This window comes from Pan troglodytes, chromosome 16, assembly GCF_028858775.2.
Source record: "Pan troglodytes isolate AG18354 chromosome 16, NHGRI_mPanTro3-v2.0_pri, whole genome shotgun sequence".
Lineage (NCBI taxonomy): Eukaryota > Metazoa > Chordata > Mammalia > Primates > Hominidae > Pan > Pan troglodytes.
In genome coordinates, this window is record NC_072414.2 from 59,473,041 (window position 1) to 59,489,062 (window position 16,022).

At 42.7% G+C, this 16,022-nt stretch overlaps 1 protein-coding gene across 48 annotated transcripts in view; it reads left to right on the forward strand.

The window, feature by feature from the left end:
* Window positions 1-16,022, forward strand: part of IQCH (IQ motif containing H) — a 245,590-nt gene that overhangs the window by 220,187 nt on the left and 9,381 nt on the right. For 45 of the 48 annotated variants that reach the window (XR_008539624.2, XR_008539627.2, XR_008539626.2 and 42 more), the window contains one exon: window positions 13,421-13,482. The exons of the other annotated variants lie outside the window; for them this stretch is intronic. Coding sequence is in view for 40 of the 45 variants with exons in the window: in XM_054667716.1 (XP_054523691.1) it covers window positions 13,421-13,482 (62 nt within the window). In the remaining 5 variants the exon portion in view is untranslated. The remainder of the gene's footprint in view (window positions 1-13,420; window positions 13,483-16,022) is intronic. 48 annotated transcript variants of the gene reach the window in all.

Sequence of the window (16,022 nt, forward strand, 5' to 3'; positions counted from 1 at the left end):
TCCTGATGTAGCTGACTAGAGGCAAGTGCAATGCAACGTCTCCTGCCAAAAATAGAACCTCTGTTTTATGCCTAGAGACTCATGTTACTCCAGAAAAATAGTTTCATGTTTTTCTACTTTGATTCAGATTTTCAAGTCTCTCACACGCAGGGCCATTCTAAGACCCTGAGTAACCCTGTACACTCTTACTCATGGAAGACCCACTTTACAGCACCTCAAACATCTTAAAATATATTCATCTCCCACATTAAATATAAGGTATATATAATGACATAAGAATTGAGTAGTAACCAGTTGATCAGATGTTTTGATTTGTAGATATTCAGTTCTACATTTATTAACTTATATTCTTTACACTTGAGACCAGTACAATTTTCAAGGATCAAATTTTATGCATTCTATTTTCTTTTTCTTCTTTTTTTTTTTTTTTTTTGAGACAGAGTCTCATTCTGTCACCAGGCTGGAGTGCAGTGGTGCAATCTTGGCTCACTGCAACCTCCGCCTCCTGGGTTCAAGTGATTCTCCTGCCTCAGCCTCCCGAGTAGCTGCGATTACGGGCACGTGCAACCATGCCTGGCTAATTTTTGTATTTTTAGTAGAGACAGGGTTTCACCATGTTGGCCAGGATGGTCTTGATCGCGACCTCGTGATCCGCCCACCTCGGCTTCCCAAAGTGTTGGGATTACAGGCGTGAGCCACCGCGCCCAGCCCCAAATTTTATACGTTCTTAAAAAGCATGCAGACCTTCAGCACGAGGCCAAATGAATAGAATGGTCTGGCTGACACTTGGCAATCCCCAGCAGGCTGCCAGGCACTGTCAGGGCACATGAGACTCTTTGGTTAGATGAATTCGTGCTGTTTGCAGACACATAAAGTGGAGCTTGGATCCCCTTGCAAATTACATTAAAATTGATAAAGAGAGAATGAAGAAGCCAGATTGAACTGATTTACCTGAAATTAATTGTTGCATCTGCTACACACAATCCCTTTGGAATTAAATAGATTTTAACCCCAAACTGATTAGATAAAACACTTCCACATACCAGAAAGTGGCTAAATCTAACTCTAGCTTTATCTGAATTTATTTATTTTATTTTATTCTAAAATATCAAAGTAGAACAACTCTGTAAAAAGGCATATTTGGCAGGGACAGTCTCCTGCCCTTCCCCCCACACAAAAGTGCTTCATTACTTTCTATTGCCTGAAATTATTATTAGAGATTTATTTCTTGGGCTTAAGACTTTGTATTTGACTGAAGTTCAAGTACCCTTGGGGTAAGTAAAGCACCAAACTTTATAAGTTATTTACTCCTTTGTCTCTGAGTTGATCGGATCTATTTCCAAGAGCAGATTTTATAGGGGAAACAGATGGCTAACGCCGAGGGAAGCAGGTGGATGGCGCAGAGGAGAAGGTTCTACTGAGGGTCAGGGAGCTCACTGAAGACAGCTACAGAAAAGGCAGACAGAGGCCGGGCGCGGTGGCTCATGCCTGTAATCCCAGCACTTTGGGAGGCCGAGGTGGGTGGATCACCTGAGGTCAGGAGTTCGAGTCCAGCCTGGCCAACATGGTGAAACTCTGTCTCTACTGAAAATACAAAAATTAGCTGGGCGTGGTGGCATGCACCTGTAATCCCAGCTACTCAGGAGGCTGAGGCAGAAGAATCGCTTGAACCTAGGAGGCAGAGGTTGCAGTGAGTCAAGATCGTGCCACTGCACTCCAGCCTGGGCCACAGAGCGAGACTCTGTCTCAAAAAAAGAAAAGAAAAGGCAGACAGAGGGGCACCGAAGACACTTCCAGCAGAGTTCCATAGACTCACCTCCAGGCCATCCATGCACAACTTAAAAAAAGATGAAAGATAAAATGAGAGAGAAGAAGAAATATAGATTGGGGCAACAGATGATGAAACAATGCAAAGAAGAAAAAGATAACAGAAGAGAAGAGAGAGGAGAAAATCCAGAGACTGAGAGAATCCACTAAAAGAGGAGGAGGGGATAATCAGAAAGAAAAGGAACAGATAGGCCGGGCACGGTGGCTCATGCCTGTAATCCCAGCACTTTGGGAGGCCAGGGCGGGCAGATCACGAGGTCAGGAGATCGAGACCATCCTGGCCAACATGGTGAAACCCCGTCTGTACTAAAAATACAAAAATTAGCTGGGTGTGTTGGCAGGCGCCTGTAATCCCAGCTACTCGGGAGGCTGAGGCAGGAGAATGGCTTGAACCCAAGAGGCAGAGGTTGCAGTGAGCCGAGATTGCGCCACTGCACTCCAGCCTGGTGACAGAGCAAGACTCTGTCTCAAAAAAAAGAGAAAGAAATGAAAAAAGAAAAGGCGCAGATAATAAACAGAAGTACAAGAAAAGAGGGAAGAAGTTGAGTCACAAAAATTCTCCAGCAGTATCCTTGCTTTATTTTTCCTGAGATGAGTTTTCATCTTTTCAGACCCTGGTGTCCATCCCTGGTCAGGACTCTTCACTTGCTGTCTTAATTGCCTTTTCTTGGATGGGAGGTTGGTAAGTGGTGAACCAGCATTTATGGAGTGCCTACTGCGTACTGGCCTCTGAGCTGAGCACTTTACTTCATTATCTCATTTATTCTTCATGCCTGTCCTATAAGAAGGTGTTATTTCTACCATATTACAGTGAGGACTTTAGGCTTAAAGATTTTAAGCACTTTCCCAGGGTCATACAGCCAGGAATTTTGTGGAACTGACATTTGAACCCGTAATTGTCTACAAAGTCAAGCATGATTCTTCGTCTTACACAAGGTGTCCCCTATATAAGCCCTTTTCCCGCTAAGGACTGTTTCCCACCAACTGTCTCTATTTCTAAAATATTACCAACCCAGTCAAGAAGAATTCTGGAATCCATTTCCAATATATCCCCTCTAGGTACCTCTTATGTATTCTTCAGCTGGAGAAACACAGACTTCTTTTCATAGCCCCTATGACTATCTCTACATTAAAAAGGAGAAAAAAAAGTTTAACAATTAATTTCCCTAAAATTTTATTGCCTGTTTGGGTTATGCTGAGTCTAAAAACAAGATCATTTACCCAAATTCCAGAGTAACCTGCTCCCACTCTTGGTTGAATTTAACATGGGTGCTCGTTCCAGAAAAAGAAAGCAACATTAATAACACATCATTGTCAGTGCTACCAAAAGAAGAATCCTCAAAAGTCCTTATTCTCAGCACTGTTTTCCCATTATGATCACAGACTTTTCAAATGATGTTCTTGTCCAAAGTCCCAGGGGAAATAAAGGGAAATGAGATCACTCTATGAGTTTATTTTTCCTTGACACATATGGGAAGGGAGCATTGCTGAGTTTGTAAGCAACTTGGTGGGTCTCATTCCGGGTATTTCTCTAATGCTACAGAATACCCCCACTGACTTCCTAATGAAATGAAGTTGTAATGAAAGCCATATGGAGAAAGGCATCATGTTTACTGCCTGCACCAGTGTGGGGCAGGGCTAGTGTCACACATACATAGGCAGTGTGCCACCATCCTAAATAGCTCCACAGTCACCAGCAATCATTTCCTCTGGCCAGGGTATTGCCATGGTGGGAATCATCTGAGCTGCTCACAAATATTCTGATTCTCCTCCTTCCAGGCACATAACGAAACTGTATTTCCTCAGCCCTCCTCCTGAAGTTGGGCATGGCCATATAACTTGCTTTGGCCAGTGAAATATAAGCAGAGGTAATACGTGTCCTTGTTATGCAGAAGCCTGTAGGAGCCACTTCCTGAGTTGCCATATCCTTTTTCCTGCCTTGGAAATCATGGAAACACATTGAGACAGAGCCTCCTTCAGCCTGGGTCCCTGCGTGTACTCACAGTGATCAAAGACCCATACCAACTCATGTGGGAAATGGAGCAGGACCAAGAACTGCAACTTTCATTGTTAGAAACAACCAGTAATTTTGTTGAATTACTGCAACATAACCCAGCCTAATCAGGTTATACTGAAATTAGTATCAAAAGAAGATGCTCCTAAAACAGAAACCTAAAATTTTGGTACTGGCTTGGTAGTCAGGCAATGAGTGGCTGGGAAACTATTAACGGAAAGCAGAAGGATGACAATTCATGAGGTGAATTTATGAAATTATGAAGTGAAATTATGAAGTGGTGAAATATTTGGCAAAACTAATACCTGCAATTACTTGGAAGGCAAATAATATACCTAATGTACCTACAGCTCTAGGAGAAACAGTTGGAAATTTTAGTGTTAATGGTGTATATTAGGCATTGCCGACTGCATTTGGCAAGGTATTATACAAAAAATATGAGCTTCTGAATGAATCAGACATCTTGCAAGCAGAAAGGAAAGGGAATAGAGAGATCTCAGAAATTTGGCACTTTGCAAAATGGGAAAAGCTGAACTGATTTTAAACCTCAAAAATGAGACTTTTAAAAATTGAAGAGGCATTTATTTACACAACCAAAGCCAATTAAAACTCAGCCTTGCAATATGAGTCAAATTAAATGTATGACTATAACCTACTATTAAAACCTCTGAATTAAAGTATCTCAGAGTATGAATCCAACAAAGATTATGGCATCCAGTACTGTATTAGTCTGTTCTCATGCTGCTATAAAGAAATACCCAAGACTGGGTAATTTATAAAAGAAAGAGGTTTAATTGACTCCCAGTTCTGCATGGCTGGGGAGGTCTCAGGAAACTTACAATCATGGCGGAAGGGGAAGCAAACACATTCTTCTTCACAAAATGGCAGGAAAGAGAAGTGCCGAGCAAAGGGGGAACATCCCCTTATAAAATCATCAGATTGAGTGAGAACTCACTCACTATCATGAGAACAGTGTAAGGGTAACCACCCCCATGGTTCAGTTACCTCCCACTGCGTTCCTCCCATGACACGTGGGGATTATGAGAACTACATTAAAAATAAAATTTGGGTGGGGACACAGCCAAACCATATCAAGTACATATTTTCATTCAGAGAGACTCTCTCAGGAAAAAGAGAACAGAACAAAAGGGTAAAAAGAAAAAGGGTATAGCTCTCCTACTGAAGCCTCATAGGCTTAAGATAACTGAAATTAAGAGAGAGGCATAGAAGCAAGAAAGCAAAGAAATATAGAAAATTTAAGAAGTATCTAGAAAAGAACTCCATGTTGTAGCTATTGCTACTTGTAGCTGATTGAAATCAAACAGATTAGAAACCAACTAATTTCTTGAAAGAACTCAACGTCAAGAGAAATCTCAGTCTGGATTAAAAGAGACTGTTGCTGCTTAAGACTTAAAACAACCCTTGGGCCCTCAACTATCTACAGGCAGGAAGTGGGTGAGAAAGTTTTAAAATTGCTAAGGATGGCTTGTGCCTGTAATCCTAGCTGCTCAAGAGGTTGAGGCAGGAGGACCGCTCACTTGAGGCCAGGAGTTCAAGACCAGCCTGGGCAACATGGCAAGATCCCATCTCAAAAAATTGCTGAGGAAAATATAATCTCTAATATCCACTTCAGATGTGGCCCAAGGACAATTATGGAAAAGAAATAAAATCTCAGAAGGCAGAGTCAAGGACCACAAAGAATAGTGTCTATGCTCATGAAGCAATTGGGATCAGAACTAATCAAGGAACATTTCCCACCCAAAGGATAGGGGCCCTGGAAATGTCTGCCCAGTGGGATTTCAGAATTACTACAAAGCCCTGTCTTCTGTTTCTCTCTCATTGTTTCTCTTTCCAAATGGAAGTATTTATTGCAGTTACCCAGTCCTGTTCCACCAGTTTTTGAATAGTGAGGACTGAATAGATAATTTTGTTTTTTTTCTTTATAGTTCATGGCTTTTCAGATCAAGAGAGCCAGACCTGATCTAGAAGATATCATGGATCACCCATAGTTATTTCTATTTGATAGCATTTTATACCTTGTTAAATATTTTCACACATTTTGTTTCATTCTTGCAATAACTTTGAAAGGTAGACATTTTCATTCTGATATTGTAAATGAGGAAGCTGAGACTTAAAATGTTAAATCACTTTGCAAGTTTACTAGCAAAAAAGTTATTTATTATGGTGCTTTCTAATAACTAGCTTGAAAAGAATTTTACACAGAAGTAAAATTTTAAATATCGTCGAGCGGGGAGAAAGATGGATAAACACGAACAAAAAGATCTATAACCTAAGATGCTACGTGGGAAACGGGCCTGAGTAGGGCAGTAATGGGGAATCTGATAGCCAGGGAGTAACACGTGAGCATATTGTCAAGGGAGATTCTGGGGTACATAAGTAGACTGCAGTTGCCTGGGGAAAATGTTGTTAACATTGAGGTTTACTTTGGTGAGCTGCCTAAGGGTAGACTCTTACATCTCTCACATATAAAATAAAATACGGAATTGTTTTATGGGATAAGAAAAAACAGCTTTGTGTAAGCCTTTGATTTCTGTTGTTTCCTCTGGATAAGGGCTAAGAACACTCCTGGTCACCTTTCTTAGAAAGTTATAAATGTCCTGCCAAACCTAGACATTCTGACCATGACAAGGTAGCTTGTAACCAACTAACTCTGTCACTAAAAATGATTATAAAGGCTGGTTTGAGATATATATAAAACAACTGCTTGAAGGCATTGAAGGGCAACTAAAACAGTCCTTAAAAGAACAGAAGGGCCAGGCACGGTGGCTCACGCCTGTAATCCCAACACTTTGGGAGGTTGAGTTGGATCACTTGAGGCCAGGAGTTTGAGACCACCCTAACCAACATAGCGAAACCCCATCTCTACTAAAAATACAAAAATTATCTGGGCGTGATGGCCCATCCCTGTAATCCCAGATACTCTGGTGGCTGAGGCACAAGAATCATTTGAACCCAGAAGTTGGAGGTTGCAGTGAGCCAAGATCGCGCTACTGCGCTCCAGCCTGGGTGAGAAAGCAAGACTCCATCTCTAAAAAAATTAAAGAAAGAAAGAACAGAAGCATCTAAGGTGAGTGCCATATTCCCCCAAGTTTTAAAGGACATTTACAAATGTGTTAGGAAATAAATCTAAACAGATTTTTTTCTTGACCTCATGACCTTGATCTCTTGACCTCATGATCCGCCCGCCTCGGCCTCCCAAAGTGCTGGGAGGCAACAAAGCCTGGAGTTCAAAACTGTCAAACTGTTTGAGACTTGAGATCCAAAATCCTAGAACAAGGGTGATCAAAGGGAAGTGAGCCCCAAAAATTTGTGTGTGGATGCCGTTTAAATCCCTAATTGACTCATACCTGGTGGAATGAACAGCTTAAGACTCCAAGAAATCCAGAGGAAAAATATAACAGTAGCTGGGAGGCTAAAGATCTGGCAGATATTTCAAAAGTCACATAATCTTAGGAGTTCATGTCCTGCTAAATTGAAAGGGTCCTAATAAACACCTCAAGCTTCCAGTGGAGACTCCAAAAGGACCAAACTCTAGGAGTAAGGACACTTCCCTAGGAGAAAAAACTAAACACAAAGCATGAAGGAAAACCTTTAAATAGACCAGGTCCAGCAACAGCTAAAATCAACCCTTAGTCCAGGCATAGTGGTTTATGCCTGTAATCCCAGGCATGGGATTGGGAGGCTGAGGTAGGTAGATTACTTGAGCCCAGGAGTTCGAGACCAGCCCGGGCAACATGGCAAAACCCTGTCTCCACAAAAAATACAAAAATTAGCAGGGCACGGTGGCACACACCTGTAGTCTTGACTACTTGGAAGGCTGAGGTGGGAGAATCTCTTAGGCCTGGGAAGTCGAGGCTACAGTGAGCTGTGATCATGCCACTGCATCCCAGCCTGGGCAACAGAGTGAGACCCAGTCTCAAAAAAAAAAAAAACTTTTAAATACAAAAATAAAATAAAATCAGGGGCTGGGCGCTGTGGCTCATCCTTGTAATCCCAGCACTTTGGGAGGCCAAGGCAGGCGAATCACAAGGTCAGGAGTTTGAGACCAGCCTGGTTAGCATGGTGAAACCCTGTCTCTACTAAAAATACAAAAAAAAAATAGCTAGGGATGGTGGTGCGCACCTGTAGTCCCAGCTACTTGGGAGGCTGAGGTAGGAGAATTGCTTGAACTCAGCAGGCGGAGGTTGCAGTGAGCCGAGATCATGCCATTGCACTCCAGCCTGGGTGACAGAGTAAGACTCCATCTCAAAAAAAAAATTAATAAAATAAAATAAAATCAACCCTTGATATATCAAGATGAGCTGTCAGTACTCTACTGGTCTGCCAAAAACAAAAATTTAACCCTCTTTGAAGGAAGATATTATCTAGAGCTGCTACAATTTTCCATCTTTAATGACCATCATCCAATTAAAAAAATAAGGTATACTAAAAGAAGAACCAAATCATTGAAAACAAAGGGGAAAAAAAGAAAAAGATCCACAGGTGATTCATATATTGGAGTTATGAGACAGGGACTCATAACTCCACCGATCCCAGCCACTCTTCAACATAATCTATGAAAGCTAGAAGACAATGGGAACATAATTTTAAAGTATTGAAAGAAAAGTCTCTGCCAACCAAGCATTCTATTTCCAGCAGGAATAGAGTTTAAAGACAGGGACTTTAAAATAGCTAGGACTAATATGTTCAAGAAAACATATATGTTTGTAATATGTTCATGTCACCAAAGACCTAGAATCAGTTTTTTAACCCAAATGGAAATTCTGGAACCAAAAATTAGTGTGACAAAATAAATAATTTAATACATGAATTTAATAGGTTATCAGAACAAATGACTAGCGAACTAGAAAACAAGCCAGTAGAAAAAAATTCCAACTTACACACAGAGGGAGAAAATGATGAAAATGTAGAAAAAGTCTTCAGAGATACATGCAACATGGAGGAAACAATCTAACTTTCCTGCAATTAGTGTCCCACAAGGAGAAGAGGGAGTGATTTTAAATAAATACTGGCTGAGAATTTCCTACAACTAGTGAAAGACATCAAAACACATATCCAACCTCATTCAAAAGCACTAAAAACCTCAGGCAAGATAAATATAAGGAAAATCACACCTGGGAACATCATGATTTTGCTCCTGAAAATTGAAGAGCAATAGAAAATCTTTTTTTTTATTTTTATGTTTGAGATGGAGTCTCACTCTGTCACCAGGCTGGAGTTCAGTGGCGTGATCTTGGCTCACTGCAACCTCCGCCTTCCGGGTTCAAGCAGTTCTCCTGCCTCAGCTTCCTGAGTAGCTGGGACTACAGGCACGCGCCACCATGCCCAGCTAGTTTTTGTATTTTTGGTAGAGTTGGGGTTTCACCGTGTTGGTCAGGATGGTCTCGATCTCTTTACCTCATGATCAGCCCGCCTCAGCCTCCCAAAGTGCTGGGATTACAGGCATGAGCCACCGCGCCCGACCAAGAAACAGAAAATCTTAAAAGTAGCTAGAAAAAAAAAAATTACTTTACCTTCAAATGAGCAATAAGACTGCTAGCTAAGTTTTCTTTTTTTTTTTTTTTTTTTTTTTTGAGATAGAGTCTTGCGCTATCTCCCGGGCTGGCGTGATCTCGGCTCACTGCAACCTCCATCTGCCAAGTTCAAGCAATTCTCCTACCTCAGCCTCCTGAGTAGCTGGGACTACAGGTGCGTGCCACCATGCCTGGCTAATTTTTTTTTTTTTTGTATTTTTAATAGAGACAGCATTTCACCATGCTGGCCAGGCTGGTCTCAAACTCCTGACCTCATGATCCGCCCACCTCGGCCTCCCAAAGTGCTGGGATTACAGGTGTGAGCCACCTATCCTGGCCACTTTTCAACATAATCTATGAAAGCTAGAAGACAATGGGAACATAATTTTAAAGTATTGAAAGGAAAGTCTCTGCCAACCAAGCATTCAATTCCTAGCAGGAAAAAAAAAATCCAATAAATATCCCACATATCCCTGGATATGAAACCTCTGTGAACTTGTTCTGCATATGGGGAGTTGATGCCCGATCATTACTAATGCTCCTTCTCAATATGGAACTATTTTTAAAAGGGAGATATAAAATTATGAAATGGGAACCACTTACTAGAAAGGATTTGTTATATTTGTGTTAACCATAGGTCCCTAGAATAGCACTGTCCAATAGCAATATAATGAAAACCACTAATGTAAACCACAGAGATAATTCAAAATTTTCTTGGAGCAACGTTTTTTAAAAGTAAAAGAAATAGGTGAGGTTAATTTTTAAAATATATTTTATTTAATCCAGTATATTGAAAATATTGTCATTTCAGCATGTAATCAGTATGAAAATTATTGAGATAGTCCTACTTTTTTTGTACTAAGTCTTTGAAAGCTATGACACATCTCAATTTGTACTACTAGCATTTCAACTTCTCAGTTGCCCCATGTGGCTATTGGCTACCATATTGGACAGCACAGTAAGGGATGCAAGAGATGTACTAGGCAGTGGTTCTCAACCCTAGATGCCCATGAGAGTGACCTCAGTGAGGAGCTTTAAAGAATGCAGATGATGGCCAGGCACAGTGGCTCATGCCTGTAATCCCAGCACTTTGGGAGGCCAAGGCGGGTGGATCACCTGAGGTCAGGAGTTTGAGACTAGCCTGACCAACATGGTGAAACCTCATCTCTACTAAAAATACAAAAATTAGCCAGACGTGGTGCCATGCGCCTGTAGTCCCAGCTACTTGGGAGGCTGAGAAAGGAGAATTGCTTGAACCCAGGAGGTAGAGGTTGCAGTGAGCCAAGATCGTGCCACTGCACTCCAGCCTGGGTGACCGAGTGAGACTCTGTCTCAAAAACAACAACAAAAAAAGAATGTAGATGCCCATGCAGGGCTGCGATTAGGGTAAGGCAAGTGAGGCACTCTTCCTGAGCACAAAACTTAAGGAAACACACACACACACACACACACACAACCCTCATTAATATAAGTAATATTTTAGTGCAATATTTTAACAATCAAAATTACTGCAAAAAATTCATTAGGAATAAAATATCAAAATTTTTAATGAAAACAGGACCAGATTACTGATTTTTTCCTTTGCCTTGGGCTCCAATATGACTCAGCATGGCCCTACGCCCATGGCCCACCCGAGACCAAATAAATCAGCATTTCTGGAAGTAGAGCCCAGGTATTAGACGACTCTAATGTGCAGCCAGCGTTGGCAGCCACTGTTTAGCCACTGTCTGTACTAAAGCTCAGATTTCTTGATAAAGTGGGAAGTTGATGAGTGGTCCTAATTCTGGCATGTGATTTCTTTTACCAAAGCCCCAAAATATAGTTTCCTTTTTTGAGCTTCCAGTGATGGGAAGTTCACAACTTCACAGGGCAGGCATTTCCACTGTTGGACAACTCCAGGGTTACCTCTTATTTATTTGGAGAAAACGGTTACAAGATAATTTAAAAAAAAAAAAAAAAGGTAAAGCCATGCCTCTCCTACAGATGTAAAAATAAACACATGATAAAGATTTTATTTAACAGAACTGCCAGGCACAGTGGCTCATGCCTGTAATCCCAGCACTTTGGGAGGCTGAGGCTGGGAGGATCACTTGAGCCCAGCAGTTTGAGACCAGCCTAAGCAACAAGGCGAAACCCTATCTCTACCAAAAAACATATACAAAACTTAGCTGGGTGTGGTGGCACATGCCTGTGGTCCCAACTACTCAGGAAGCTGAGGTGGGAGGATCACCTGAACTTGGGGACATCGAGGCTGCAGTGAGCTGTGATTGAGCCACTGAACTCCAACCTGGGTGACAGAGTGAGACCCTGTCTCCAAAACACAAAACAAACAAAAAGAGGGAACTAGGCAGATATTATAACGGGTTCAAAAGAGAATCCCAAAACAGACATCTTTATAGATCAGGAATATTGAAATTTGCACATGGAGGCAAAATAGGTTTTTCCACAAGGGGAACAGGAAAGGGAAATCAACTGAGCCTTTATCAGACTAGACAGAATTTGCTTGTCTATCAGTTACCTATACTTTACAAAATTGTAAAATATCTCCCATAGAATCAATCTGATAAGGCAGCAGGGAGTGCTATAGACCAGCAATCCCCAACCTTTTTGGCACCAGGGACTGGTTTCATGGAAGACAATTTTTCCATGGACGTGGAGGTGGGTAGAGGGAGTATGGTTTCAGAATGAAACTGTTCCACCTCAGATCATCAGGCATCAGTTAGATTCTCATAAGGAGCATGCAACCTAGATCCCTTGTTTGTACAGTTAACAATAGGTTTCCCGCTCCTAGGAGAATCTAATGCCACCGCTGATCTGACAGGAGACGGAGCTCTGGTGGTAATGCTTGCTTGCCTGCTGCTTACCTCCTGCTGTGTGGCCCGGTTCCTAACAGGCCACAGACCTGTGTGAGACAGATCTGGTACCAGTCCACAGCCCAGGGATTCAAGACCCCTGCTATAGACAACACATAGTTTCCCACTGAAGTACAAATTATTTTCCACATAACAAATTGCTACCATATATACATATATAATTTTTTTTTTTTTTTTTTTTTAGACGGAGTCTCGCTCTGTCGCCCAGGCTGGAATGCGGTGGCGTGATCTCGGCTCACTGCAAGCTCCGCCTCCCAGGTTCACGCCATTTTCCTGCCTCAGCCTCCCCAGTAGCTGGGACTACAGGCACCCGCCACCACACCCGCCTAATTTCTTGTATTTTTAGTAGAGATGGGGTTTCACTGTGTTAGCCAGGATGGTCTCGATCTCCTGACCTCGTGATCCACCTGCCTCGGCCTCCCGAAGTGCTGGGATTACAGGTGTGAGCCACCGCGCCCGGCCAATTTTTTTTTTTTTTTTTTTTTTAGACGGAATTTTGCTCTTGTTGCCCAGGCTGGAGTGCAATGGCGTGACCTCGGCTCACTGAAACCTCTGCCTCCCAGGTTCAAGCAATTCTCCTGCCTCAGCCTCTGAAGTAGCTGGACCACCATGCTACTTTTCACCATACAACATTTCACCATGTTGGCCAGGCTGGCCTCCTGGGTGAGGTCAGGAGTTCAAGATCTTGGCTCACTGCAACCTCCGCCTTCCGGGTTCAAGCGATTCTCCCGCCTCAGCCTCCCAAAGTGCTGGAATTACAGGCGTGAGTCACCGTGCCCAGCCTCCCCTATATTTTTTTAACCCATCACTCTTAGAACAGTGGTTTTCATATTTTGATGTACACAAGAATCATCCAAGAAGTAAGGTAAAAGACAGAGTGCCTGCCAAGTCTTCTGAGCTTGCATGATGCCCATGAAAATGCCGTTTTAACAAGCACACTAGATGATTCTGATGCAGGTGTTCTGAGGATCATACTCAAAAAGCACGGTTCTAGAACATATTTACTCCAAATTCTAGAGGCAGCCTTTCCAAATGTGTTCTCATAATATCTGAAGGTAGCTCTAGATTTCAAATCAAATCAATCTTAGTAGTCTTTCTGTGCCAGTAACATTTTCTGTACTTTGTTTCTGAGATAATATACTATTTCTTTTCTCCCCATTCAAATTTTACAGGAAAGGCAAGGAACTGTTTTTATATTATATGAGCACCTGAAGAGACACAAGTTGGGAATGTTGTGAGTATGAAGTGTATCTGTGAGTTGCAATAAGCTAAGGAAATAGACAATCACAACTAACAAGAATGATGCTTCTCATGCATTTTAATCAGCATGCTGATTTATTAGAAGTCTATCTTTATTTAGATCTTCAGGTATTTTATTTTATTTTATTTTTTTGAGACGGAGCCTCACTCTGTCACCCAGGCTGGAGTGCAGTGGCGCGATCTCAGCTCACTGCAACCTCCACCTCCTGGGTTCAAGCGATTCTCCTGCCTCAGCCTCCCAAGTAGCTGGGATTACAGGTACGTGCCACCATGCCCAGCTAATTTTTGTATTTTTAGTAGAGACGGGGTTTCATCATGTTGGCCAGGATGGTCTCGATCTCTTGACCTCGTGATGCACCTACCTGGGCCTCTCAAAGTGCTGGGATTACAGGCCTGAGCCACTGCGCCCAGCCTAGGTATTTTATAAAATGACTTTAGATGTGTCAATGGGGGTTTATAAATATAATTGATTAATTACCTGAAATTAATGGGTAAGGTTTAGATTTAACAACATATTATACCCAAATGCATACACAGATAAGGCACATCAGATCTCACTGATGGGGACCCAGCTCAGTTGTCCTGCCTGTGGAAGGCAGTTGTCATTCTGGCATACTTAGAAAAGTGCTCTGTGCTCTGGTGACTTCACACGATGTCCCCCTAACAGGCAGGATCTGTAGCTCCTCCTCAGATCCAGTTTCAACCCGGGCGCAGTCTTCTCAAGGTACGCATGCACTGAGCACAGGCTGCTGGCAACACTCGGAGGCTTCCGCACTTCTCCCAGATTTCCCTCTGGGATATTTTGGAGCCTAGCAAAGCCTCCTATCTAGGACTCAGAATTTTAGAGCTACAACCTTGAGTCATCTCTTATTTCGTATCTTGGCACATGGTTACTTGGTACCTTTAAGTCATCCTACCTAATTGGGAAACTGTCTCTGCCCTCTATTTCTCTTCCTTGTAACCTCTACAGCAGTGTAGACATTGTGGCCTCACACTGAAACACACAGAAACATATACACAAAGATCTGGTCTCATAAAAACTAACCAAATAAGAGCCAATTCCTCTAAGAAGCACTGATGTTCCTATGTGGCCTCAGTCCCTCCCTCCCCAACCTCCCCTACACCCTACTATGGTCAGTCTCCCGGAAACTGATCCAAAGAGGTGCACACTACAAGCAAATGGCTGCATAGGACAGGCCTCAACTTCCCTATCCAAAGCATAGTCCTTTGTTCTACCAAAGCATTATCAGTTATAACAGACCATTATCAATACAGTGATATTCACCCTCATCGATCCTTTTGAACTTAGGCAAATGTTCTGGTTTCTTCTCCCTTGCAACTAGAATGTGGCTACAATTTAATCTGGCACTTACAGTCTCAGATGCTTCCCATCACCTGGGAAGGGAAGCTGGCTGTTTTGAGTCCTCCCCTCCAGTTTCACTCTTCCCCCAAGATCCCATAAACATGCAAAACTTATTGGGTCTTGTTAAGAAAGTCACTTCCCTAGGGACTCTTCACCCGTTTGTCACACTGCCCTGATAGCAACAGAAATGAGACCTCAATCCATAACATCCCAACAAGCTTGCCTTCATCTTCTCCACCTAGGCCTTCACATCCAGAATGATAACAGAGCCAGGGACACCTCTGGGCATGTGCAGGGAAGGATCAGCCCCTTGCTTCCCAGTGACATTCTGCCCCTCAGCTCCCTCCCTGCCCCACCCTTCCTTACCAGAAAATTTGAAAGCATTTTATCAACTGTGCCAGGCACAGTTCTAGGTGCTGGGGAAACAACAATGAGCCCTGCCCTCAGGAAGCTGCCACTCTAGAGGGGTGGGCATACAGTAAACAAGTAAACAGGTAAACGTGGTCTAGTATGTCAACTGCTGACAAGCCATGAAAGGGGAGCAGCAGTTCACTAGTAGCCAGAAGATCAGAGATTAAATACTTCCCATTTCACTCTCCCCAAACTTGACACAGTGATGTCAGGGCTGGGCAGAACATAGGCCACCGGGAATTACCGGGACTAGGAGAACCAAGCAGTCATCTGGATTTGAAGTTGGCATGCATGGGAATAAGAAATTTGTATTTTCCCAACTTATGAATCGAGTTAAGCAGGCAACATTCAAGGTCCAAGTATATTTCTAAGGCCAGGAATTCAGACAGATGGGTTAGTTAGGTACAAAGAACTAGAAATCAGAACCTAGAGATATGAACTCTGTCTTACTGGGCACCAGCTGGCATGAAAGATTAACTACAAAGGAGAAGCTGGGACACGACTGGAACCAGACAAACCCTTTTGTACATAGGATGAGGCTGGGAGAGGTGAGCTCCCTTCGGGTGATGGGAGAAGAGCAATCAGACAGGCCAAACACTGGACCCAGGATTCAGATGCGTGGAGGTCATCCTGAGAAGCAACCGGCTCATACCATCAGGAAAAGTTCCAACCGCAAAGAGTAAAGGGACAACCTGAGAGCTAGGTCGTGGGGAGCTTGACCAGAGGCACTCAGAGAGGAG